This window comes from Erithacus rubecula (genome assembly GCF_903797595.1).
Source record: "Erithacus rubecula genome assembly, chromosome: 11".
Taxonomy (NCBI): Eukaryota; Metazoa; Chordata; class Aves; order Passeriformes; family Muscicapidae; genus Erithacus; species Erithacus rubecula.
The window spans coordinates 11,311,140-11,335,370 of record NC_136663.1 but is presented as its reverse complement, the minus strand read 5'-3'; the positions used below and the strand labels follow the sequence as shown (position 1 = coordinate 11,335,370).

Here is a 24,231-nt window from a genome sequence, read left to right as displayed (position 1 = left end):
TTTGGCCATGGTACCAAGAGCTGCAGCTCTTGAAATGCTGACAGACATCTCTTTGATGTTTTGGGCAAGTCACCTTGCCTCACTATAACAATTTCCCCAGCTTTAAAAATGAAATAATAACGCCTACTCATATGACTAAAATGAATAGCTTCCTTTGGCCTTCTGAACATGTAAAACATTCTGCAAGTGTTCATTAGATGTTCTTGCTAACTATTATTATTATTATTATTATTATTATTGTTGTTGTTGCTAGCTATTAGATGTTAGGCCAATAGCACATTGGCCAGCTCCAAAATTCCCATACTGGAGCTATCATGGAAGATGGCAACAGCTACAAAAGCTGTGTCTGTGCCAAGTTGTGCACAACAGCTTCAGCTGGTACAGGCACACAGTGTCATTCAGCACCAAGCAGATACACTGGCTGAGTCTTTGAAGTGCAGGTACATTAGTGCAGATCACTGCTAAAGCAGGGGAGCAGCCCTTCTAATGTGGCAGCTCTGCACTAATCACTCACATTCCCCTGGTGCAAATGTACTTAAACTTTGCAGCAGTCTGGCCCTTAGAAAAGCTGGTCATCAAATCTGAATTCCTGTCCTGGAATAAAGATTTGAACCTCTGTATTTTGTTATCATTCTTTCTAATGCACACACAAAACTGTATCTCATGCCAAGTTGCACAACTGCATAAAAATAGTGGTCAGGCTACAGCAATCTGGATTTTGTGAAGATAGATGAAGAGTTCTGTCGAAGATGTAAATTTTTGGTAATCATGCTTATGACACGTAAAGTAGCCAAATAGAGTTCTATGGCTTGTTTTTCACAGCACCATACCTAACAGTACCTATGGGAGAGCAGTGAATGACAGGAAGGTATAGTATTCCAGGCATTTCTTTAGGAGAAATAGTAATGATTTTTGTCTTCTCTTTGCTGTACAGGACATATTTGGCTACAAAACTCAAGGCTGTCGAAAGGCTTTGTGCATTGCTGGATACATCTTGTCCTGTGGGGCTCTGAGGCTGCTGTTTTACTGGAAGCCAGAGTGGGATGTGTGGGTAAACTGCATCCGATGCAGCTTGGAAGAAGCAGATACTGTTCTGCTTAGAACAACAGTAGGTGCCTACCTTTTAATTAGTGGGTAGCTGTTTAGAAGGTGAATTAACTTTAAGGTATCCAGTTAGCTGAAATCTCTTGCTGCTTTCAATTGTTGATTTAAAGAACTTCAAAGTATTCCACAAATTATGTCTGTGATGATGATGGGAATGGAGGGCAACAGCTAATCAGACAAGGTGAAAAACATCAGGGTGATAAAACCCATAATTCTGTAGTTTCAAGACTGTAGTTTGTTCTCAGTCCTTCCTCCTCCCTTCTACCATCCCTGTGCTTTCTACATTGTAGCCTGGTGCTGCAGATTCTAAAGCATCTGTTTGTTTGGCAGATCCCATTTCCCTCACTTGCCTGTTCTGGTGAAGATGTCCCTCTCTGCCAAAATTTATCTGCTGAGCCAAATTAAAGATTTGTCTAGCAGTGTCTCCAGCAGTGTCCAAGCATGTCATGAAGGATCAGTATACAGAAGAGGCCAAGCCTACACTGCTTGTTTTCTTGGCTCTAGGTTTCCATTTTCCATCAGCCCTTCCCATCTCCAATAAGCTTGCAATCCTGCAGTTAATGCTTTCAGAGCTGGTACATTTTGCTGGCAGTTTCCTGACACAGGTCTCTGCTGTTGAGGACTGTACTGAAGCACGTATGCAAACTCTGGTTTAATTTGATGGAAGCTACTGCAACACTAAAGAAGTGAACTGAGGCTTGAGTCTAATTCCCAGCTGAGCCTGAATACTCCAGAAGCTGGCAGGGTTGGTTTACTTCCAGAAATTTGATTTGTTCTGCTTCAAAGATTCCTGAACAATGGCACTTTCAATGTTTGCAATTGCAAAATAGATCACTTTCTGCCTCCATGTTTCAGCTGCCTTCTTAAATAAGCAGAGCAGCATGCAGTTAAAATCCCAGGTTTTGAAAATCACAGATTTGCCTGTTGAATACTTTATAATGAAACAATCTGCATCCTAATAGTCTGGGGGTATGTTTTTTCTTTTATTAAAAACATAATATTAGGCTTAATATCCCTTTTAAATCTTCAATTTAGTTTGCATTAATAATTACCTGTTCCTGTGTGTAATTTTAAAAAGATGTGCCATGCCAAGCACTTTTCAAATAAATTAGTTTTTAAATGATCCTTTGTGTAATTAAACAGGAATTGAGTCATATTGTACATTCTTATTATCAAGAGTCTTTCTCAAATATTCTCTGGGTGTTTGAGAATTTAAGATTTCTTTCATAATGCTTTGTGTTGAAATGACAGTTTTGTTTTGCTACATTCTGATTATATCAGTTCTCAAATGTGATGTCTACTACTAATGAGGATACAAGTAATCTCATCAGCTCGATCCTTGGAATTATCTTTTGCTTCACATAAAACCATAATTCTTAATTCATCATTATCTTTGCATTTGCTATATAAGAGCCTATTAACTCAGTTTTGTTATTGAATTTTGAGTCACTTTAGTTCAAATGATGAGCACCTGTGTTATTCACTGGTTCCCATCTCAATCTGCATCCCAATGTCTACACATTCTGAAATCTAAATTAAAGATAAATATAAGAAAATAAATGTTTTTCTACTGAAAAGACCAATTTAAGAAGAAAAGTGGGCAAATAAGATATACAAACATTATTAAAGTTATTTTTAACACTTAAATTATTCCAAAGGACTCATATTTGGTACAGAATTTATTTTTACTGTTCTCCTTTTCAATTAAAGTGTCATAACTGCAAAACTGCTCACACACAGAATGTAAGTCAGTCTCATAGTTGACCTTAATGCATGTCATTATTTGGGACTGAAACTTAGAACGTGGCTACTCCCTACAGTAGTTGCTCCAATCTCTCAGACTGTACTATCAACACTTGTTATCAGACAGTTTTAAAGTTCAACTTATTTTAGAAGAAATGGGAAGGTCATGAACTCAGTTTGTGGTAAAAGCTTGACTAAAGTGCTGTAAGTGCTGACACACCTTTTGAAATGAAGTGTTAACTCAGGAGTGACTGCAAAGGCACTGGCACTAAACACCCATTTTGCAGCACAGCGCTGTGTTCCTTTAGATCCTCCCTTTACAGCACGGTCACTGCATCTCAGATTGTCCTGTGCTGTTTGCCTGTCCTGGATCTTGACCTGGGTGTTCACATTCCATCCTTATCAGTTAAACACCAGACCTGTGGTCACTGAAGTATTTACAGTATTCGCATTTAGACAGGACAGGGGTTCTGTTCCTATTCTAATGATTTTTCTCTAAGTCACAAGTGTTGGGAGGCTTCTGTTGGCTAATTCTTAATAAAAGCCACAGTAGTGCTCTAGAAAGGCTACTGTAATTACTAACTCCAAGGTGAAAGTGAATTTGGTATGTGTTTGGTGAAAATTTTGAAACTTCTCTTCTGTACTCAGGATGATTTTCGGATTTATTCTCGTAAGACTGTGACATGGATCTCTGTGTCTGCATTTATCAAAAGTAGATCAGATTATCCCACCACTGAGGAAGACTCAATCTTCAGCAAAGCCATAATGAAGCCAAGTTTGCAAGTAAGTAAAGTATTCCCTGCAGCATTTGGGAGATGATGGCAAATCTCAACCACTCTTCATGGAGTAAAAGTGAGCTGTGAAACACGTCCGGCTAAGAATCTTGCAGCTTGAGGAACACAGTGAGCTGTGGAAAAAGAAGAGAACTGTACTCAACAGTACTTGCCTCTGCAAAAATCCTCTCCTTTTTTCTGAGGGGGGTTATGAAATGTGAATTCTTACTATTTCTGAGAGAAAACCTGTGTTATAAGTAGGAAAGCTTCAGAGACTGGGGTTGGCGGTGGAGAATCAGAGCTCCAAAGGAAAAAAAACATTCCTGGCATAGGAATCAGGAATTTAGGGGTGACTGTGTGTCTGAAAGGAGACTGTGCAGAACTGGGCACAGCTCCCCAGTAACACAAAAACAGGAATGAATGCAGCTGATGGGGAATAGAATAGAAAAGTGCCTGAGCTACATCAGTATTATATTTCATCAACACATTTTGCTTTCTTGCCTTTGTATGCACCAAGTTGTTCTTTAAAGTGCATTTGCTGGAGTCAGGTAAACAGGAGTCACTGTTAACCTGTTCTTGCAAAAATGAATCCTGATCTTTGCCAGTTCCACAGATTTGAGATCCCTGGGAGACCCTGGGGAGAAGGCAGATGATGGATTGATCCAAGCAGATCTCAATGTCCTCATGAGCTGAGTAAATGAAATTATCCCATGTCTAAAACATGTACCAGACAGTTCACTTATGTGCCTTGTTTAGCATTACCTGTTAAGTTGTGTGAGCAATAGAAATGCAAAATTAGACATCTGGCTCTTAATTATAGATGCTAGAGTACTACACCAAGGAATCCAGAAAAGAACTATTTTCCCTTTCAGAAAATAAATTTCTAACTTATTAGAATTTATTTTTAAATCTGCAACAATTTTTAGTAAATAATTTCAATATAAACTAAGTTTTTCTGAGCAAAGCTGTTGCTATTTCCACTGTGGACATTTATTAATGTACATAGGAACGTTTAGTGCCAACTAGTTTAATCACCTGGCACAATATGAAGGAAGTGGAGGCAGGTCCATAACATTCTTTTGAGGATCAAATTAGTAACATAAAAAAGCCAAATATAGCCTCAAATAATAGGCCCTTTGAACACCACTTTCATATCAATCAAAACATCTAGATAGAAAAGACCAGATTTCAAAGCAGCAAAGAGAGAACAGTTTAACCCTTCCCTAACAATTAAAAAGCCCCTACCTATAAGTCAGTTATAAAGTGTTTCTGCCATTTAAGCCACCTGAGTCCACAGGGTTGTGTGTAGTGCCCAAGAACTGTCCAAGGACCTCTTCTGACAGGGAGCTGAGTCCCTTGCTTCCCACTCCAGTTTTCAGCATTGCAGATATTGCAGGTCCTATTGCACGAAACCCTGACTTCACCCCTCTTGTTAAGCTAATGACTGTGGTTATGGCTCCTTTTTGAGTCAGTGGATGAGCTGAGTCTAGATTTCATTGGCCTATAATAATGCTTATTGCACTGGGTAGGGAACAGTTCCCTGGAGCTGGTTTCTTTATCACTCATGTGTACAGGTGTACAGCACTGCCTTCTGCCAGCTGATAGGAAGTGCCATTATCTCTAATAGGCTTTGTTATTGTTGTACAGGACAGGACAGACTTCTCTTGCAAGTTACAAATGACAGCATGTGTTCTTAATGGGTAACTGCTCTGCAAGGGCTTAGCATTAGCAGTGACTCAGTATCCTGGGATGGCCTTTCTTGTCTGTTGGCACATCTGTTTAGCTGCAGGACTCAGAACCATGCTTGGAAATGGCCCAAAGCCCCCTGCTTTTCCCAAAGCCAGACAGAAGACAAGGGAGCTGTTGGCTAAAGACAGACTTTTTCAGCTGCCTGTGTACCCATGATGGCATCAGTGATCTCTTACATTCATTCTGTGAGATCAGAGTGAAGAATATTCCTTTCTTCACAAAGAAAACTGCTTTGTGCTTGCTTGACCTAAAGATCTGTAAATATCACTGGAACCTGCGCTGAGGTGGGGATCCCAATCTATAATTCAGCTAGTGTATGCAATCCTGTCTTCTCTCCCTCCTTGCCCCCTTAAAATTTTCTTTATCTGCACTTGACCCCAGTGAGGATGCCAAGATGAGTTCTGTGAGCAAGTCTCAGAGTACTTTTGTTTGCTGTGTTGCCTGTATTATAATCCCTGTTTTGTTTTCCAGGTGAAAACTATCCAGGTACAAAAAATCCGCTATGTCTGGAATATCTATGCAAAACAGTTCCAGAAAGTTGGGTGAGTTCACTGCACTGGTTGCACAGGTCTCTGAGGAAGTCAAATATCTTTGTGAATAATGCCTAATGAAAACATTCCCTTTCTATTTTAGAGTCCTAGAAGACCACTACACTTGCTCAGCAATACATGATAAGTTTGGTTCTGGTCTCACCTCCAACGAACAGAATGTGAGGTACACATTTTAAAACATGAACACTCAATGTATGGATTTCAAAGAGATGTAAATTCCTTCTGTTGGTGCACTTCCCAGGAGTTTTTTTTGTGTATTTATTAATATGCACATAATTTTAGATGAAACAGTCGAGCATAGAAATACTGAATGAAAAGGGCTAGAGAATGTTGTTTATTCTTTGTCAAAGTTTTTGAAGTATCTCAGTATTCATCACTGTTGTTGTTCTCAATCAGGAAATAACTATGTCCTATAACTAATTTTAGGAAGGTCTTATTTGGAATAAGAGAAAGTCTCTGTGAAAGAGTGTGGATAAGTTGTGTGTTTGCTTCTTCATTGGTGCTCCAAATTGACTAGTTCTGATCATAGAACTTATTCTCATAAACTACTGTATCTTTAAGTAAGTTGCAGAATAGGTATTTCTGAAACTGCTAAATAGAGAATTAATCTTCAGTTGATTGAATACTGAAAATCCAGCTCCTGACCTTAGCTCATGTCAAATCTTACATTCCAATCACTCTTAACTTTTTGCAAAATTATTCGGGTTTGGATCATTTAGTTTTAGATGAAGAATTCCTTTGTTTATGGTGTCCCAAAGTAATTTTTGCATGATGGAAACCGTTGCCTGATACATTATGTTACACCTCTTTGTCTGCATAAGTAAATGTCACTGGTACAGCCATCTTTTCTGACATGAGCACTGTAGGGACATTTAAATTTTTTTTCTTGAAGAATTATCCTCCCAGCCTTTAAACTGGGATCAAAAGAAGCTCTCAGGACTACTGAAATCTGCATTTTCCTGAGGGAGTGACATTGTCATTATTTTATCTGTGAGTGATGTATCTTTATCCCCTACAGGAGAGTTATATGTGGGCCAAACACTATTGATGTTCCAGTGATCCCTATTTGGAAACTACTCATCAAAGAGGTTAAGCATTTGTGTTGCTTTTATTCTAAGCTGCTTGGGGGACCATGTGTGAATATAATTGATTCTATATCTGATTTAATTTCCCACTACTCAGTCTTCAAGCACATTTCTATTTCAAATCCTGTTGAAAGCTGTTCCATGAAATAATAATAAATTCATTCATTCTCTCTTGTTCCCTATGCTCCATCCCCATGCCTATGTGTCAGCTTGGTATTTCTATGTATCTATGTCCTGGGAGCTTGTTCTATTTGCCTTCTGAGGGCCATTGAAAGTTTCCAAGCTGCACTGGAAATCAAATCTTCCAGACAAGGGCTGTCTCTTAATTAACAGAGGTTAAGTGAACAGCAGTACCTGGTAAATGCCTAAAGCTGCAGAGAGATCCAATGAGCTCATGATTTTGAGCACAGCACCTCACAAAGCACCAATATCTCTTTCAGACAGGACCAGCCTATATGTGGCCTAAACAGGGCATTTGTGGCTGTGTGCTTATGGTATGTGAGCTCCATGCTCACAGCACAAACTGCTCCTCTCTCACTTCTGTTGTTCCTGTTGCTCCTGTAAGAAGCAAACAAAACAAGGGTTGGGCTGAGTCATTAACATTCCAAATAATATCCCATTGGTCCATATTCTTTGGCCTTTCTGTCAGATGAAGATGGTCTGACCTGATTAGACTAAAGTGACTGCTAAGGAAATAACAAAGGGAGTCAGAAGACACAGTACTTAATGTCTCTTATTCCAGACCTTTTCCAACAGCTTGGACTGTCGAGGTATATTGGGGCCATTTTAATGTAGCCAGCTCTTTACTATTTCTGTCTCTCCAAACAGGTCCTAAATCCATTTTACGTGTTCCAGCTGTTCAGTGTGTGTCTCTGGTTTGCTGAAGATTACATGGAGTATGCCACTGCCATCATAGTCATGTCTCTCCTCTCAATATTTTTGACTGTATATGATCTTAGAAAGGTGAGACTTCTCACATTTTCCATGAGGCAGATTTGCTTCTAATATCTGAGAAAGGCCAGCATGTTATAACATGCACACAGTGCTACAAGACTTACTCAGAGGTTTAGTCTTGTGACATGGTGTAGCAGCAGGTGCAATGGTCTGGTCTCCTAGTCATCATAATCTCTGTGTGGTACCTTACCCACATCCTGCCTTCCCCATTCCAGTGCTTCACTTTGTAACATTTTGTTACGCTCTCCTTAATTAGGGTGGGGATTTTCTTTCTCTGTGCGGTTGCATAGTTCCTGGTAGAGCTGGTACCCGGTTTCTGAAGGCTCTCATAACCACAAATAACAAAGGGAAATAATTGTTAGTGGACAAATTGCATCATGTAAGTAAGATGTAACATTCTTGTGTGTTCTTTGATTTATAGCAATCCATTAAACTGCACAGACTGGTTGAGTCTCATAACAACACCATGGTCACTGTCTGGAGAAATAAGGAAGGTGACTTCTCTATGCTTCTTTTTCTTAATGTGTTTTGTTTCTATAGCAATTTATATCAAACCCAAGCAAGTATAGCAACAGATTTATTCTAAATAGGTTTTCCTCTTCTGTTTCTCAGCTCAGTTAACTCACTTCTGCACAGAGAGTTAATTTGACTTAGAAATATGCTATAGCACATCAAACATTGAGTGCAGCCTTAGCAGAAAATTGTCAGGAAAACTAAGTAATTTTTCTTAAAGCAGTGCTGACCTAGCTGACAACATACTCATTAAATGACTGTGAGTCCACCTAATTGCTCCATGCAAAGTGTGTTCATTGTCAAGGTATCTAGAACACAATCCAAAGACATGAAGTCAAATTAAGAAGTGTAGATCCAAGGCTCCTCAGTGAGATCAGTGCATTGGAACTGTAACCATTGGTTGGGCTCCTGGGTAGATAAGGAGGAATTCTACAGTTGGAACTGATGCCTAAGTATTTCTTAAATATTGGAGGTTGTATATGTAGGTCCTACTGTGGTTCTTCGTTTATCAGTCATTATAAAAAATTCTATTCAGCAAGTAGTTTCTTGTATTTTTTTTTTTTTTTTTGTCTTGATACAGAGAAATATATGAAGCACAAAGTTTGCATAACTTGTCACTTACAGGTTTCCAAGAGTTGGAATCACACCATCTTGTTCCTGGAGATATGCTGATTTTGAAAGAGGGCAAAACCCTTTTGCCCTGTGATGCCATCCTGGTCAGTGGGCAGTGCACTGTAAATGAAAGCATGCTGACAGGTACAGCTCCTCCCTCCCAGGCTTGCCACCTGAACCATCATTGCTCCATGGCTTCAGCCAGTGGCACAGGACAGACAGTGTTACCATGTACATCCCTTACTGTGACACAGTCCATAGCTGGCTGAGAAGAGGATTCTTTTGGTTCAATATAATAGAGATTGAATTGTTGCTAATTGTCTAAACAGACGATACAGACTTTAGGAAGGACAATTTTTCCTTTTCTATCTTCCTGGGGTTCAGCATTTGGAAAGAGGTGATCTGATTAGAAGGGAAAAAGTGGACAGCGGAGTGTGCAGGACAGGAGAAGAAAATTAATATGAAGCAAAGTTGTTCCTACACAGGGCCCACAGTCCCCTCTGGCTGCAGGGGTTTCTGTCACTCATTGGATATGTCATCACTGCAACATCTTCAGCCTGTGGAGTGTCTGTCTAACCCTTCAGACACTTAGCCTCATATTGCTGTGACAACAGTGGAGAACACACCAGGTGGGAGAGGTCACTGGAAAGCAGAACTTTTGGTGCAGAAGGAGGTCACAATGCTATTTCTTGTCTTTAAATTTGGTCTTGGTCTGAATCAAACTGAAACTGACAGTTCTGAAATTTCATATAAATGAGAAATTCCAGAAACACCTTTCATTTAGAAAACTTCAGCTGTCACAAAATTTTTCTTCTTCACCTTAGTGTCTGCTTTGACATAAATAGGGTATTTGTTACCTGTCAAGCACTGAGCTAAAGGCCCTCCTTTTTACTAGAGAAGGAAAGTAGGGAATATCATGTTCCTATCTGCTTGAGGGAACGTGTAGTGACCTGCATATAAGGTTCAAATTAGGTAAACAGCTTGTGATCATTCTAAGGCAGTCATGCAACTTCAGTTCAGGTCTCTTTTAAAGTCTCTAAATCTACAGCCAGGGTTTGGAGTCTTTAGACTATTTGTAGTTCTCTTGTATGACTTACATGAAGCTGCTCTGCTGATGCAAAGGAAAACTCTTCTCTGACACTCTTTGTTTGCTAGGCTTTGGGCTCTATTCACTCTGAAGATGTCAAAATATAAAAGTAAAATGTCTGTAAACTGGTTTCTCTAGTAAATACCTTTGACTCACTGCCTCTTTGTCTAGGTACTTATTTGAAAGTCAGGCTGTTATTTAGTGTACTGCAGTTTTCCTCATCTGAGCTACTCTTCCCTAGGAGAAAGTATCCCTGTAACAAAGATCCACCTACCCCGAGCTGATAATTTCAAGCCCTGGAGAGTGTACTGTGCAGAGGATTACAGAAAACATGTCCTCTTCTGTGGAACAGAGGTCATCCAGACCAAGGCAGATGACAGAGGAGTAGTGAAAGCTGTGGTGCTGCGGACTGGTCAGTCAACACTTGAGTTCACTTTTCCTTCCATGATTTTTCTCACTGGAACAGTCTGACAATGTATCAAATCACATTAAATTAAAGGCACTAATCCATATTTGCAACAGACAGATGGAGAATCGTTATTCTGGGCTGGGGTAAGTAATAATGCATTGTTTCTTTTTGTTTGGCATAACTTCTGCAAAAATTGCCAGCATATAATTACGAAGAGGAATTTTGCTTTCCTTCTAAGACATTGAATAAATCCTTCCCCCTAAGACAAAAATAACTCTTTTCTGTACTCTGCAGATAAGGTCACATACACTGAAATAAAACACCTGGGCCTTCTTTCATAAGTTACAGAAATGATGTATCATTTTGAAGCCCTCCATTCTTTGCAGAGAATTCTTTGTAATATTTTCCCCTTGGAATGATTTTAATTTATCTTTCCAGGTTTCAACACAGCCAAGGGGGATCTGGTGAGGTCCATTCTCTACCCTAAACCCATGAACTTCAAGCTGTACAGAGATGCCCTGCGGTTCCTGATGTGCCTCATAGCATTGGCTGCCATTGGAATGATCTACACAGTGTGTGTATTTGCACTTAATGGGGTGAGTTACTAAATGCGGGAGTAATGGCTCACCTGAAACCCTTTTAAAACAGTTCTCTCATTCTCATGCATAAGGTCAATGTGAGAAGAGTTACATACTGTAAACAGTAGTTCTGCAAATTTTGAAGCCTAATGGACTTATAACTTCTTCAGAAACTTTCAAAAAATCATTTCATGTCATGATACTTGTCTACAATATAAATTCCAAGTCATGAGTTGCAAGGTTGGTCCTGTAATTCAGCTTCTGAAAATTTTTTCTCCTGGGGAATAATCTACAATCAGTTGGCTCAGAAGATTATTTCCCCTTACGATATCAAAGAAAGTATTTAAGAACATATTCTTGTGTCTGCTTTGCAGTTTTTCCTTTCTTCCTTTCTTCATTTTTTTAAAAATTTAACTTCCTAATTGTAATATGCAAAATACATGCTGATGCTATCTCAATCGCTGAGATTGTCTTGTCAGTCTTTTAAGATTGAATCACAGGATGTACTAAATGCTTTGTCTTCTATGAGGGTTTATCTAAAGGTGGATGGTTAGTACTTCATTGTAACAAAAATAGATACAAAATATTATCAAACTGGTGTGTTCTGTGGTCTGAGACCTATCAAAGAAGGGAGAACCAGAACATGACGGAAATTTGGCACGTCAAATGCAGCATGATTTGTGGCCAAAGCCCCAAGCTCAGATGTAATAATTGTAGATCTCTGTGATGGTTTGCAAGTGTTTCTGAATTGCAGATTTGCTTTAGTTTGCTGTGCTTCAGGCCTGGGACCCTGATTTGAAAAGCATTCAACTCTTCAGCATTCATATCAACTACCCAGAATAACGGTGCCCACACCCAGCATCCTGGCAGTCAGTTTTACACTGATCTCTGAGCTCCCAAATTATAGATTGCTTTCACAAATGTAACTGCTACATCCATACCTCTTCCTGCAGGTCAAAGCAATTTTCATTCACAACTCCTAGAACATAAGGTCAGAAGAAATCATTAGCTCATGCATTCTGCCCTAATTTCTAGCACCATCCCATGTCTCACCTGTCACCTTAACATGGAGTCCAGAGCTGTGCCTGTAGGTATTTGGATGAATGCCCATACAAATAGCAGATTCCTGTGTGCTGTGTCATGGGAAAATGGGTTTGGCTGAGGGTGTAATGAACTAGCTGGCATGTTTGAACACATGTGTTCTGGAGGAGGCCATGAACTCTGCCTGGCAGGTTTGTTTGCATGGAGAATAGATAAAGGCCTGGAGGCTAATCTTTAGCAGTGATGAGGCTTTAAACCTCTGGTTAAAAAAAGCCTATTAATTTCTTAGGGAGATGAATACATAATGGACCACAGGCAGAAAACAGTACAGCCTGGGGCACCTGCAGTGGAGGGGAGGAGGGATGAAGAGGGCTACACCCAGTGCAAGCAGCACTCCTTGCAACCTCTCTTCCTGATAACTGTCCTTGTTATTATGTCAGGAGGAGACAGGAGAAGTGGTGAAGAAGGCTTTGGATGTTATCACAATTGCTGTCCCACCAGCTCTGCCAGCTGCCTTGACAACAGGAATAATTTATACCCAGCAGAGGTTGAAGAAAAAGGGCATCTTTTGCATCAGCCCACAGAGGATCAACATGTGTGGACAGCTGAACCTTGTCTGCTTTGACAAAGTAATGGCTGTGTGGTGGCTGTGCCCTCACTGGTAATAGGAACCATGATGGAGGTGGGAGGCTGAGGTTTGATTTAGCATTTCCATTATATTCTAGAAATGCAATGACCAGTACTGTGTACCTAAGTTCTTATTGTCTGAACAGAAGCTGGAGCAAATTCTTGTTTTCCTTGGAATCTAGGAATTGTCTGGTAGCCCTTTTGCTCTGCACCGTACTGATATTTTTGGCCAGTAATTTCTTAAAATAAGTCTTGTATTTTATTCCTATTGAAGCTCTCATGTGGGAAGTTAATTTAAATGTACATTTGAACTTAGACTGGCACCTTAACAGAAGATGGCCTGGACCTTTGGGGTTTGCTGCCCTCTGAGACAAACTGGTAAGGCTCCTTGACACACCAATAGCATCTAAATTTGGTGGGGGTAGTGGCTGGATTCTTCCACTAGGACCATATCTGAAAAACAGTTATTGTTGAACAATTAAGCAGTTTGAAGTTCCCCATGCTTCAATTTTAAATTTTATTTCTATATCCTCTGGGAAATGAATTGTTTGCCTTATCCCAGGGGTCCTGCTCCACATAAAAATATGCAGCCACTGTTGCCACATTTGGCACAGCTTGTCTGGGCAGACAGTGTTCAGTAGACAGGCTGGGTTAGATATCAAAGCTGCAGTGTAACCCCAACCCTCTATGAAAGGAAGTCAATGTTACCACAAGATTGACACTCTGTTCTTCCAGTGGCCTTGATTTTGCCCATTTACGTTTCCAGAAATGTGCATACACATAGTTTCTCAAACTTATATCAGCTTCAGAATCTTTTCTCAAGCTTCAAGGAAGATTTTTTAAAATAATCTGTTCTTCTCTCCATCCCACTGGGCTCCCTAACTAGGCATAATACACCTGGTTTGAGCATGTGTATCCAGCCTTAATAGGGGCATGAAAAACAGCTCATGAGGCAAGACAAGTCCCCAGAACATGCATGTAGTCTGGGCTCAGGATGGGTCTTTAACTGGCCCCAGTTTAGGATGGTTTTTTTTTCTGTTAGTGTTACATTGTTTGGTGTTCTCTGGGAGCAACTTTTATGTTCTCTCTTGCTTTAGCTTTCAGGATATTCACAGTTTCCCTGCAGACCAGAGCCTGCCTTGGGGTCCAGTATTCAAAGCACTGGCTGTTTGTCATTCATTAATTGTTTGGGAGGGCAAGATCCAAGGAGACCCACTGGATGTGAAAATGTTTGAGGCCACTAACTGGGTAAAGCTGATTTGTTGTTATGCAAACAGTGGGGAGATTACCTTGCCATTTTAGATTTAGCCAGACACCTATCAAAGTTATGAAAAGATAAGGAATTCTGTTAAATAGCTCCTGTGAAACAGGAATAATTGAGTTTCTTTTGACACTAAAAATATTTTTGTTCCTCACAATCATGTTGTGATGATAAAAAAAAAATAAAAATCCAGGTGATTTGTGGAATACTTCAAGAACAGAGCTTTTTCTACATTAATACAAATTCTTGTGTATCATTTCCTCATTGAGTCTATGTTATATCTAAAGATTTTTCTTTATTTAATGTGTTGTAATGAATGAAGAATTTATTGTCAGTGAGAGGACTATAGTGTATTTGCTGTGCAAGGGTACAGCAGTGTCTATGTGCACCTGGTGAGGCTTCCTACTCAGTTACTGAGAGAGGCAGTGGATTTTCCATTATTGAAAGTGTTTAGTTTGACATCAGACAGACCCCTCCCAGGAATGAATAAGATACCTTGTTTAGGGGCAAGGAAAACCTTTAAATGGATCCTTGAGGTTCCTTTCAGCTATATTGGTATTGCAGTCTGAAATATTTTTGTCTTTCAATACACAGGTGATAGATGATTCCAGTGGACACTGGATTGAGGGTCAAGGATCCACACATGCCACAATTGTTAGACCTGGACTTAAAGCCACCACTGTAAGTTATTTGCAAGGTTCAGATCCATGATCAAATTAGACTGTCAGTGTAAGGGTTACTTTTCAGTACAGGAAAGCTTGGGTGTCCTTGTCCAAGAGAACTCTTCCCCACTTTTCTTTCCTGTACTCTCTGAAGAGAGACTGCCTTACTCTCTCCCATTACAGATGCCTGGGGGAGCTTGCTGCTCTCCAAAAACAGGGGGATGCTGGATTAGAGATTGTCCAGCTCAGGGATTTGCCTGTCCTCATGGCTTGAGACTCAGTCTGTACTCAGCTGAGTGGGGAATGCAGTGGAGTCTGGTGGCTTATGTCAGACCCTTACTGGTGGGACACTCTCTGAAAACCATTGTCCCTTTGCAAGACCAGTGTGAGACCTAGCAGAGTCCTACTAAAGAAACAGGACTAGTAAATCCCTTTCAGTAAATTACATTTAGTAGTCTGCTAAAATTGTCAGTTAGCTTTTCCTACTGTTTAAACTAAATATTTTTGCACAAATTTAATCTCATCTTTATGTACCAGTCATTTCTGTCTGTGTGACAAATTAGCCCATCATACATGGTTAGCTTCTTGCTATGGCCCAAAGGACAGACCTAAAATCCTTTGGTCTGAGTTTAAAATCCTTGCTAGAGTGTGTAATTCACTTGCTTTTCTCCTAGGCCCCAGTGGAAGGAATTGCCATTTTACACCAGTTCCCATTTTCCTCAGCCTTGCAAAGAATGTCTGTCATTGCCCAGGAAATTGGTGGGGATCCACAGGCCTTCATAAAAGGGGCTCCTGAAATGGTAGCCACTTTGTGTAGAGCAGAAACAGGTAACAAACATTTATAAATGCATACTAGAAACAGATATATATATAAGTGACTTTAGATGGTGCAATGAAGTGGAAGGCCCAAATGAGATTCTGTCTGACTTTATACTAAAGCTTGAAAAGTGTCTCTGTTGTATTCCAAGTCTAAGGCTAAGCTCTCACACAGCCCTTTTCAGCAAAGAAGGATTTTGGGAGAGATAAGAGGTAAAAGTAACTACCAACTCCTATACAAGATGTACAATCTCTGGCAGAATAGATACTTGGAAAAGTTGTCTACATGTCTGCCACACCTCAAAAAAGTTGGGTTTTTTTCCTCCAAACCTTGGGAGGGCAGCTAGAGAAGCACAGATCCTTAATGACACCCTGGAAGAAGGTAAGTCCTTGCAGTTCAGGACCTAAGTTCAAAATGACAAAGGAGAGGTGTTGGTGAAGAGAGGCAAAGATTTTCTTATTGAACAAAATTAAGTTCAACTCCTTTCTCTGATATGCTTGGCCTATTGGTAGACTCTAGGTCTACAGGCCCTCTGGGACATAAACCTTCCCTGCTCCAAGGCTTCCTTTCATTAGAAAACAGTTAAATGTTGTGATAAACTGTCTTTTCCTCTTTTTCACAGTCCCATCGAACTTTGAGAGCAAACTCCTGCTCTACACAGCACAGGGCTTTCGGGTCATTGGGCTGGCCTGTAAATCTCTGCAGGCAGGGAAGCTGCCTGCTGCTCTAACAAGGTAAGCATGGAAAACAGTGCTTTGGCCATGTTCAGCCATGAGCCAGGAGTGCCACACAAAGCACCATCACCACATCATCCCTGCCAAGAACAGGGTCCTAGTACGGAGTTTTGTTAGATTCAGGCCAGACGAAATCTGATTTAAATCTGGATATATGTCTGGGAATAGATAGAGGGCACTCCTATAGCACATGAACAGAATCCTTGCATATTTCTTAACTTCCTCAACTCTGGATTAACATGGGAAGCATAATCCTATTACAGTTTGAAGACTAGCACATGCCCCCCATTCATCCCATCATTTGCACTAGTCTCTTTGCAGATTTATCCATGCTTTCTGCAGAAGAGAAGTATTTTCAAAATTTTTTTGTTATCCATACTCTTGTGTTAAGCAAAGGCAGCAGATGACCCCAATTACTGTTCTCTAGCCCAGCCAAAGTCAGCAAACTATTTTCTGCTGTTGTGTTGATCCAATAATTTAGCTTTTTAGCATTAGCCCTGTTTAGTTTCTAAAGAAGTCAACAAACTCTTCTATTATGCTCATGCTATTAGTTTTTTACAAACCTCACAGAAGAACATGTACACATGAATCCATATAGTTTTTCCCAAATCCCTTTCACTTTTTCCTGTGACATTGCAGAAACACCACTTCTGAAATATCTGCAGTTACTGAGCTGCAGGTCCTAGTCCAGGTGAGGCTCACTTGCTTGTTCACAGGGTTTTTTTCTCTGCTGAAAGGGTGATGACACTGAGGCAGAGTGCAAGTAGTTACATAACTCTTGTGACAAGTGTCATCACAGACCTATCCAACCCAACCAGCAAATGTGTGTGAAACAGCCCAGATTTTGCAGTTGTGTATGCAGTTACAGCATGTGTGATGTTTATGCTGCCAGGAGAAAGGAGAAAGCTGCTGGTCAAACACAAGATCTGCTGTGAAAGCAGTGACCATTCAGGCACCACCTGACTCAGCTACTCTGACTGCCATGCAAGTGTTTGGCATCTCCTTGGTGTCTAAAATAAGTGCTTGAAAGCTTTTCTTCTTTTCAGATTCTTCAGAGTCAACCTGTGTCCCTGAGAGACCTCTAGCTCATGGCTCAGGGATGGGGTGTCTACTAAATTCTGTTCTCAGCTGCATGTATTCAACTGTAAAAAAGCAATAGCACAGGTGAAAAGAAAAATGTAGGGGAAAACATTGGAGAATTGGAGTTGCCACAGTCTGTTTGCTTAGGTCCAACTATCAAGAGGAGCAGACACATTAACTAAGGTGTGTTTCTTTGTTGTACAGTCCTCAAATGAGAAGGTCTAGTGTGCAGGAGCTTTCCAAATCAGACCACCACAGTCTGGGAGTCCTGCAGGAAATTCAGGGTTCTGGTACTGAATTAGCACTGGTGGTACACAAGAGACAGACATCCCAGGACTGCAGAAAATAGACACATTTTAATTCTTTTGAGTGAGGTGGGATTGCTGATTGTCGTAACTGGTTATCACCAAATCCAGTGGTGATAAAGGTAAAATAAATAATTAAATCTATCTGTCTCTTTTTGACTGTTAGGGAGGAGGTAGAATCTGATCTGACATTCCTGGGTCTGCTGATAATGGAGAATCGATTAAAGAGGGAGACAAAGCCTGTTCTGGAAGAGCTCAGTGCTGCCCACATCAGGAGTGTTATGGTCACAGGTATCTAAAAAAGGTGGATTATTTTTGTGGTCACTGGCCCAGACAGGGAGCCCATCAATGTTTAAGTGGAAAGCCTGCTGTTGTCAACACCACTGGTAGGAAGACATGGGTATTTTATCCAGAAACATCTGTGGTTTATTAATGACATAAGGTGAACCATGTTATCCCTGGCAACTTCACCAGGCTGTTTCTGATTCTATTAAATGAATGACATGAAAAATCCCTTTTTTCTAGGGCATCTTGAAATGAGAAGAGGTGGAGAATGCATGCTCAGGACAAATCTCCAAACATTATGACATTATGCCCTACCAGTGCCTGTCTCTCTATCCTTTTTTTTCTTCTTTTTTTTTTTTTTTTTTTTTTTTTTTTTTTTTTTTTTTTTCTCCCTTGAAGTGCTATTTCAAATTCAAACCAGGGTCTGGATAAAATATTCCCAAGTTTTTCCATTCTTCAAAGACTTGGGTCTCACCCCTTTCAGCCCACACATACCAAAGCCAATGAGAATCAGGGATACCAGCAGCAACTTAGCACTGAACCTCTTACTGTTTTTCGTCTTAAACAAATACTCTAGGAGCACATTCCCCATATGGATTTCTTCAAGCTGAATATGAAAATAATTCATGTCCAGAGCAAAATGTTTATTTTCCAAATGAAAATATGTTTAATGATTGAGACAAACTTTATCTGGAAAGTTTTAACCTTTATCAAAAACTTTCTTATGCACAGACACTGAAATCTTACTGATTCTTCTGGATATACTTGAAAACTCAGAATTCAGGCTAATGAATAAACAATTCATCACTGCAGAAATTTTTAGATAACACTTCCTTTGGTTTTCATAGGGGACAACATTCAGACAGCTATAACAGTTGCCAAAAAGGCTGGCATGATTGCTCCAACACACAGAGTGATTCTTGTGGAAGCAAACAAAATGCCTGGATCTTTTTCAGCATCTATAACCTGGAAATCCCTAGAAGAAAACAAAGTTGAAGATTACAGAAGCCTGGTGAGCATATCAGTAGCAGACTTTGTGCAGCAGAAAAACAAACTTAAATAGAATCTTTTGAATAAGCAGTGGGGTTATGCTAGTATAATAGAACTGCAATTCACCATCAGAATATGTGCTAGAAGAATGTTTATGAAGAGAGGATCTGGATTTAAGACCAGCTTTGCAGAAATCCCAGAAAGATTTGTCTCTAGCCCTCATGCTTAGCTGTTGCCAACTTCAATGATTCCTTTCCCTGCAAGAGAAATTTGATGGTATAAATGTGGACTTAAACTCTGTGGAGCTGCACAAAACAGCCCTGTTCAAGCAGGTAGAGTGTTAGCACTTTCCCATACCTGCAGAATTCAAACAGATCCACTGCTGAGAAACTGCAAATACACAGTGAATCGTAGGCCAGCCAGGCTGAGAAATGAATTTCAACAAGCATCTCCCCAGAGAAGCTGGGATGAAGAAAAGGTGCTTTCTCCTTGAATAGTTAGTCAGAAGGTGCTGACTCTTCTCTGGGCAGTACAGAGTCAGCAGATGGTAGGGAATATCTGCAGGGGCTGTTGAGTGGCTCCTCAGCCTGAGCAGCTGCTGGCCTGTGTTTCCCTGCACAAAGACTTGCTGAGATGTGGTGCCCATCTGCTGTCTCTAGTCCTTCTCATTTCCAGTGCAGCCCACCAGATTGGCACTGATGAATTCTACCAAATACAACAATCCATTTCATAGAACTCATGCAATGGGCACCCAGTTAACACTGAAATTATTGGTGTTCTGTGCCTCAATCCCTTTACAAATCCAAACAAAGGCAATGGGCCTTGAATCCAAGTCTCCCAGAGCCTTCAAAAGCACCCTCCTCATGGAAGTCCTTTACTTTGTAGTGGTGTCTGTATAAATGTAGAAATGCTTTTGAGGCCCTGGGCACATCATTCTTTCTGTCTTATTTTATAGGAGGATGGCAGTCAGACTGAGCCAGGAATCAGGATGGCATTGGGATCAGGCCAGTATCATTTTGCCATGAGTGGAAAATCTTACCAAATTGTAGCACAGCATTTCAGGCACTTACTTCCAAAGGTAAGATCTGGGTTATTTAACTGGAGTAGCCTTACCATTCAGAAGATATGAATTGCCCCAGAACAATTAGCTGAAGAGACCTGTAACAGGACATCTTCTGGAAGCAATTATAACCCTGAAATACTTATAGAGTGGATAAAACTCTGATGTTATTATATGGGGAAGGATCTGAAAATTTTTCTCTCTTTGTGAGAGTAGCAGACATGCCTTAAAGTGTGAGGACATGATTTTAAACATTTGTACCCATATTCCTACCCCTTGCACAGCACTGACTCTGACCTGTTTTGGGGAACAGGAGAAAATGTGGCATTTCACATGGTGCAATTCAGCATAGCTTGTCTGTTCCATGGACAGGATAGTCTCATGAATTCTCCTCTTATAACTCCCTGCCTGGCAATCTGTGTTCATCAGGTAACTCAAATGGCATACCAGGCCTCTTGTCTTTATTGTCATTATTACTTTTTCAAAATATTGGTTAAGATCCCCTTTATCCTTGGTCACCAGCCTTTCCTGCTTCAGAGTCTAGAATCAGTTGTTTACAAATGTGATATTTGGCAGTCTTAATTCAGATTATTACTGAAATCACTTACTTCAAGCGTTTTAAAAATAATTTCCTATTTGTCTCCTTATAGCTCTTGCTGAATGGAACAGTTTTTGCTAGAATGTCTCCTAGTCATAAATCCAGCCTTGTAGAAGAATTTCAAAAATTAGAGTAAGTTCCTAATGAATTTGAAAGTGTTTGTTGAATTTCCAGGCTTGAAAAGAGTCTTGTGAGAGCTAGCATTTGTCTAGCACAGAGTTTTATGGAACTGCACAAAACTGAAACCTCCAGACATCTGCAAGTTGGCAATTAAATTCCAAAAGTCTGTTAAAAAAGAGACACTGAACTCCGTGCTGGTTGGGCAGCCTGTCAAAGATCAAATACTTCCTTGATTCTGGCTTTTGTTTGTTCATATCATCCTTCATTTTTATGTCTCTCTGGGCCTAAAAGATTAACATTTGTCTCCCTAAGATTTTTAAGAATCTCTCTGAGCATGGCATTTTCTCTGAGCTTGCTGTCTTTTTACTGTGCTACTGCTGGCTCAGTGTGATGGGTTAGAAAATGTGGCAGGGCAGTCTGGATTGTTCACAGTCACAGTGATATATATAGATATATCTATATATCTAGATCTAGATCCATAGATAGATAGATAGATAGATAGATAGATTCCTGAGTCACAGGCATGTTGTTGCCTGTTGTTCAGTTGTTTCCCAAGTCTTTTGAAGACCCTCACCCTTGCTTCACCAAGCTAAGCCCCAGGCCTTGTCCTAGAGCAAGGTGAGCTTTAGGACATTTCAGATTATCAACCAGATGTGTGCAATTGTGAGCACTTCAACTGCTATCTGGCCATACAGGCTTTAAGTTTGCAGAAAGGCTTTTAACAAAAATCTTGCATGACTTGCATAAATGACTTGTGTGGAGCAGGCTCTGATTCCTCACCTGCCTTATCACTATATTTTTTAGTTACTTTGTGGGCATGTGTGGAGATGGAGCTAATGACTGTGGGGTAAGTGAAATTTTTTTACAGTATATTTTAAAAAAGGGAAATTAATGCAATGCCAGTAGAATATTCCAAACTGAGCACATGCTGGAGATGGGAGTGTACCACTTATTCACAGAGCAGCTGTACTATCACCAGTAGTGATTTAGACCTGCTCCCACTGTGTGGTCCTTACCATGCAAGAGATGTCCTAGGCAGAGATTTTTGCAGTTTTTGATCTCAAAGACTGGTTCATTTTCCTTGCAAAAACTACCAGAAGATTCTCCTGGAAGTGAGCAGAGAACCTAGACTAGCTGCATGAAGTGCAGGAGAAAACAAGTGCTAAAGAAGGAGGCAGAGCCAAGCTTTTCTTCTGCAGCTGGTAGTGGATGACTGCAGGGTCTGTGGAAAATGAACTTTCCCACGCTCTCATCCTTATTCCTTCCCTGGACTTGGCATCACTGGAGGAACCCTTGGGGTGGAGCACACCCAGGCAGTGAAGAGGGAGTGCTGTCACAGAACACATCCTGTCATAAGGGGTCACTGCTTGGCTGACATGTAAGCTGCTGTGTGTCCCTGGTGAGCACTGAGGAGGAATGTGACTTTCAGGCTTTGAAAGTGGCACATGCAGGGATATCCCTGTCGGAGCAGGAGGCGTCTGTGGCTTCACCTTTCACATCCCGAACCCCCAGCATAGCCTGTGTTCCAGAGCTAATCAGGTAACCATGGGCTTTTCTTTCCTGTTTCATAAAGAAGAAAGTTTCCACTCCTCTCAAAAATTAGGCTTGGGTGTTCCCATCGAGTCACAATATGTATATCTAGAGAAAAATAAATGTCTTTGGCCTTGAAATTGCCATTTGCCTAGACCCTGTCTGAAATTCCTTTAAGATACATTAATTATCACAGGAGGATGACATTTACAGTTAAACTTCATGTCATCAAAAGTATTGTAAATGCAAAAGAAATAGCAAAATGAACAATGCTCCATAAAGCTGAATAAAATGTTCACCAGCCAACCTGTATATGAATTTTAGGTCCTACCTCTGACACCCTAGGCTAGTAAAACATGGCATCTATAATGTCTGTCCTGATTTTGCTTACTGGGGTGTTTGAGTAGCCAGGGAGAAAGCATTATCCTGATTGTGTGTTCACTGTAGGAAGAGAGGACTGAACTAACTCACTGAGCAGCTGCTTGGCTTTGTAAGTTTTTCCTCATACAGAGTTGTTACCTACACTATTAATGTCAGCAGAAAAAGTTGCTGGGGTAAATTGTAATCTACAGAACACAGGTGACTGTAATCAAGCCCATTTCATTGAACAGGATATCTGCAAGTGAAGATTTTATTTTCATTTAGGTCAGATTTTATTTATTTCACCTCCCAGCAAGGTACTGGTAGAGGCCTCTATGCTTGTGACACATTCCTTGTTCAACAGCCTTTTGAGAGAGCTGGCACCAGGAGCAGACCCATCACCTAATTGCTGTACTTTATTTATGCCTTCACACAGGGAAGGACGTGCTGCCCTTGTCACTTCCTTCTGCATGTTCAAGTACATGGCACTGTACAGCACAATTCAGTACCTTGGTGTTCTCCTGCTTTACTGGGTACGTACTGGGAGCTCATTGCCTGGAACTGGATAAGCTACTATTTCCTTGTATGAGAAACAGGGCATAAAAGCCACACAAACCTGGGAGATGGAGCTTTACCTTTACCTTATCTGCAATCTTCTGTGGTGTGATCATATGGTCCTGTACCCTCAGCAGAAAACTGGCAAGATTCTTGCCATTAACTTCAGCCAGAGGGCTCAAGATCCAAGCTGGGCAAAAAGAAAGCTGAGATACTGAATGGTGTTTTGGATGAGGGCATATGTCTGTGAAAAGGAAGAATCTGGTGTAAGCATATGCTGTTACAATTTATTCAGCATTTAAAGCATGAATTAACTTGACAGTAAGCAAATCCCCTGGAGTGCCTTAAACCACTTTTGCATGGTTTTTTCCCAGATGGAGAGGAGGGCTTTGTGTTCAGAAGTAACCCAGCAGTGAGAAAGCAGTCTCTTCAAATATTCTTCTCTTTTATTGCCTGGAGTGAACTGAAAGTGTAGTTAGTCTGAACAATGTGGAAAATGAGAATATTCACTGCAGGCCCAATGGTGAGGAACCTATTGGCAGGGTGATGAAATGTGTGGTCTCCTTATCTGCAGATTAGCATTTCAGAACACACAGCAGAGCAGTAGCTCCATGGATATAATACAGCTTTCTGAAGATGATATAAACATGCCCATAGCAAATGTCTGATCTGTGATTTTTTTTCTTTGTTTTCCTCTTTTCAGCAACTAAACTCCTTTGGGAATTACCAATTTTTGTTTCAAGATCTGGCTATTACCACTGTAATTGGTGTGACAAGTAAGCCCCTTAGTCATCCCATGTATTAAAAATGAGAGAATGATCTCCAATATTTTTCTCCTCCTTGGAAACGAATAATTCTACATACAAAAAGGAAGAAAATGGAGGCCAAGCTTCCTGCAGACTAAACATCCTCTATGTAGAACATAGGGTGTTTAGATTAGTAGAAGAGGGGTCTCGTTTGAGAAAAGCCCTGAAGATGGGAAGTACTTAGGGTGCATTTGCAGAGTGTGTAGGTTGTTGCTAACTGGGGTGCTGTCTTTAGGACCAAG

At 40.5% G+C, this 24,231-nt stretch overlaps 1 protein-coding gene across 1 annotated transcript in view; it reads left to right on the top strand.

Annotated features, from left to right (window-relative positions):
• The window catches only part of ATP13A4 (ATPase 13A4), a 39,506-nt gene that overhangs the window by 6,707 nt on the left and 8,568 nt on the right, over window positions 1-24,231 (top strand). Inside the window, exons 2-25 of the mRNA XM_079315453.1 lie at window positions 935-1,108; window positions 3,496-3,630; window positions 5,841-5,911; window positions 6,003-6,083; window positions 6,939-7,008; window positions 7,834-7,968; window positions 8,381-8,453; window positions 9,097-9,228; window positions 10,413-10,583; window positions 11,019-11,176; window positions 12,640-12,828; window positions 13,143-13,204; window positions 13,924-14,074; window positions 14,682-14,768; window positions 15,424-15,577; window positions 16,189-16,300; window positions 17,852-17,976; window positions 18,819-18,982; window positions 19,916-20,038; window positions 20,671-20,750; window positions 21,543-21,585; window positions 22,168-22,277; window positions 23,065-23,161; window positions 23,887-23,959. Of these exons, the coding sequence (XP_079171579.1) occupies window positions 935-1,108; window positions 3,496-3,630; window positions 5,841-5,911; window positions 6,003-6,083; window positions 6,939-7,008; window positions 7,834-7,968; window positions 8,381-8,453; window positions 9,097-9,228; window positions 10,413-10,583; window positions 11,019-11,176; window positions 12,640-12,828; window positions 13,143-13,204; window positions 13,924-14,074; window positions 14,682-14,768; window positions 15,424-15,577; window positions 16,189-16,300; window positions 17,852-17,976; window positions 18,819-18,982; window positions 19,916-20,038; window positions 20,671-20,750; window positions 21,543-21,585; window positions 22,168-22,277; window positions 23,065-23,161; window positions 23,887-23,959 (2,770 nt within the window). The remainder of the gene's footprint in view (window positions 1-934; window positions 1,109-3,495; window positions 3,631-5,840; window positions 5,912-6,002; window positions 6,084-6,938; window positions 7,009-7,833; window positions 7,969-8,380; window positions 8,454-9,096; window positions 9,229-10,412; window positions 10,584-11,018; window positions 11,177-12,639; window positions 12,829-13,142; window positions 13,205-13,923; window positions 14,075-14,681; window positions 14,769-15,423; window positions 15,578-16,188; window positions 16,301-17,851; window positions 17,977-18,818; window positions 18,983-19,915; window positions 20,039-20,670; window positions 20,751-21,542; window positions 21,586-22,167; window positions 22,278-23,064; window positions 23,162-23,886; window positions 23,960-24,231) is intronic.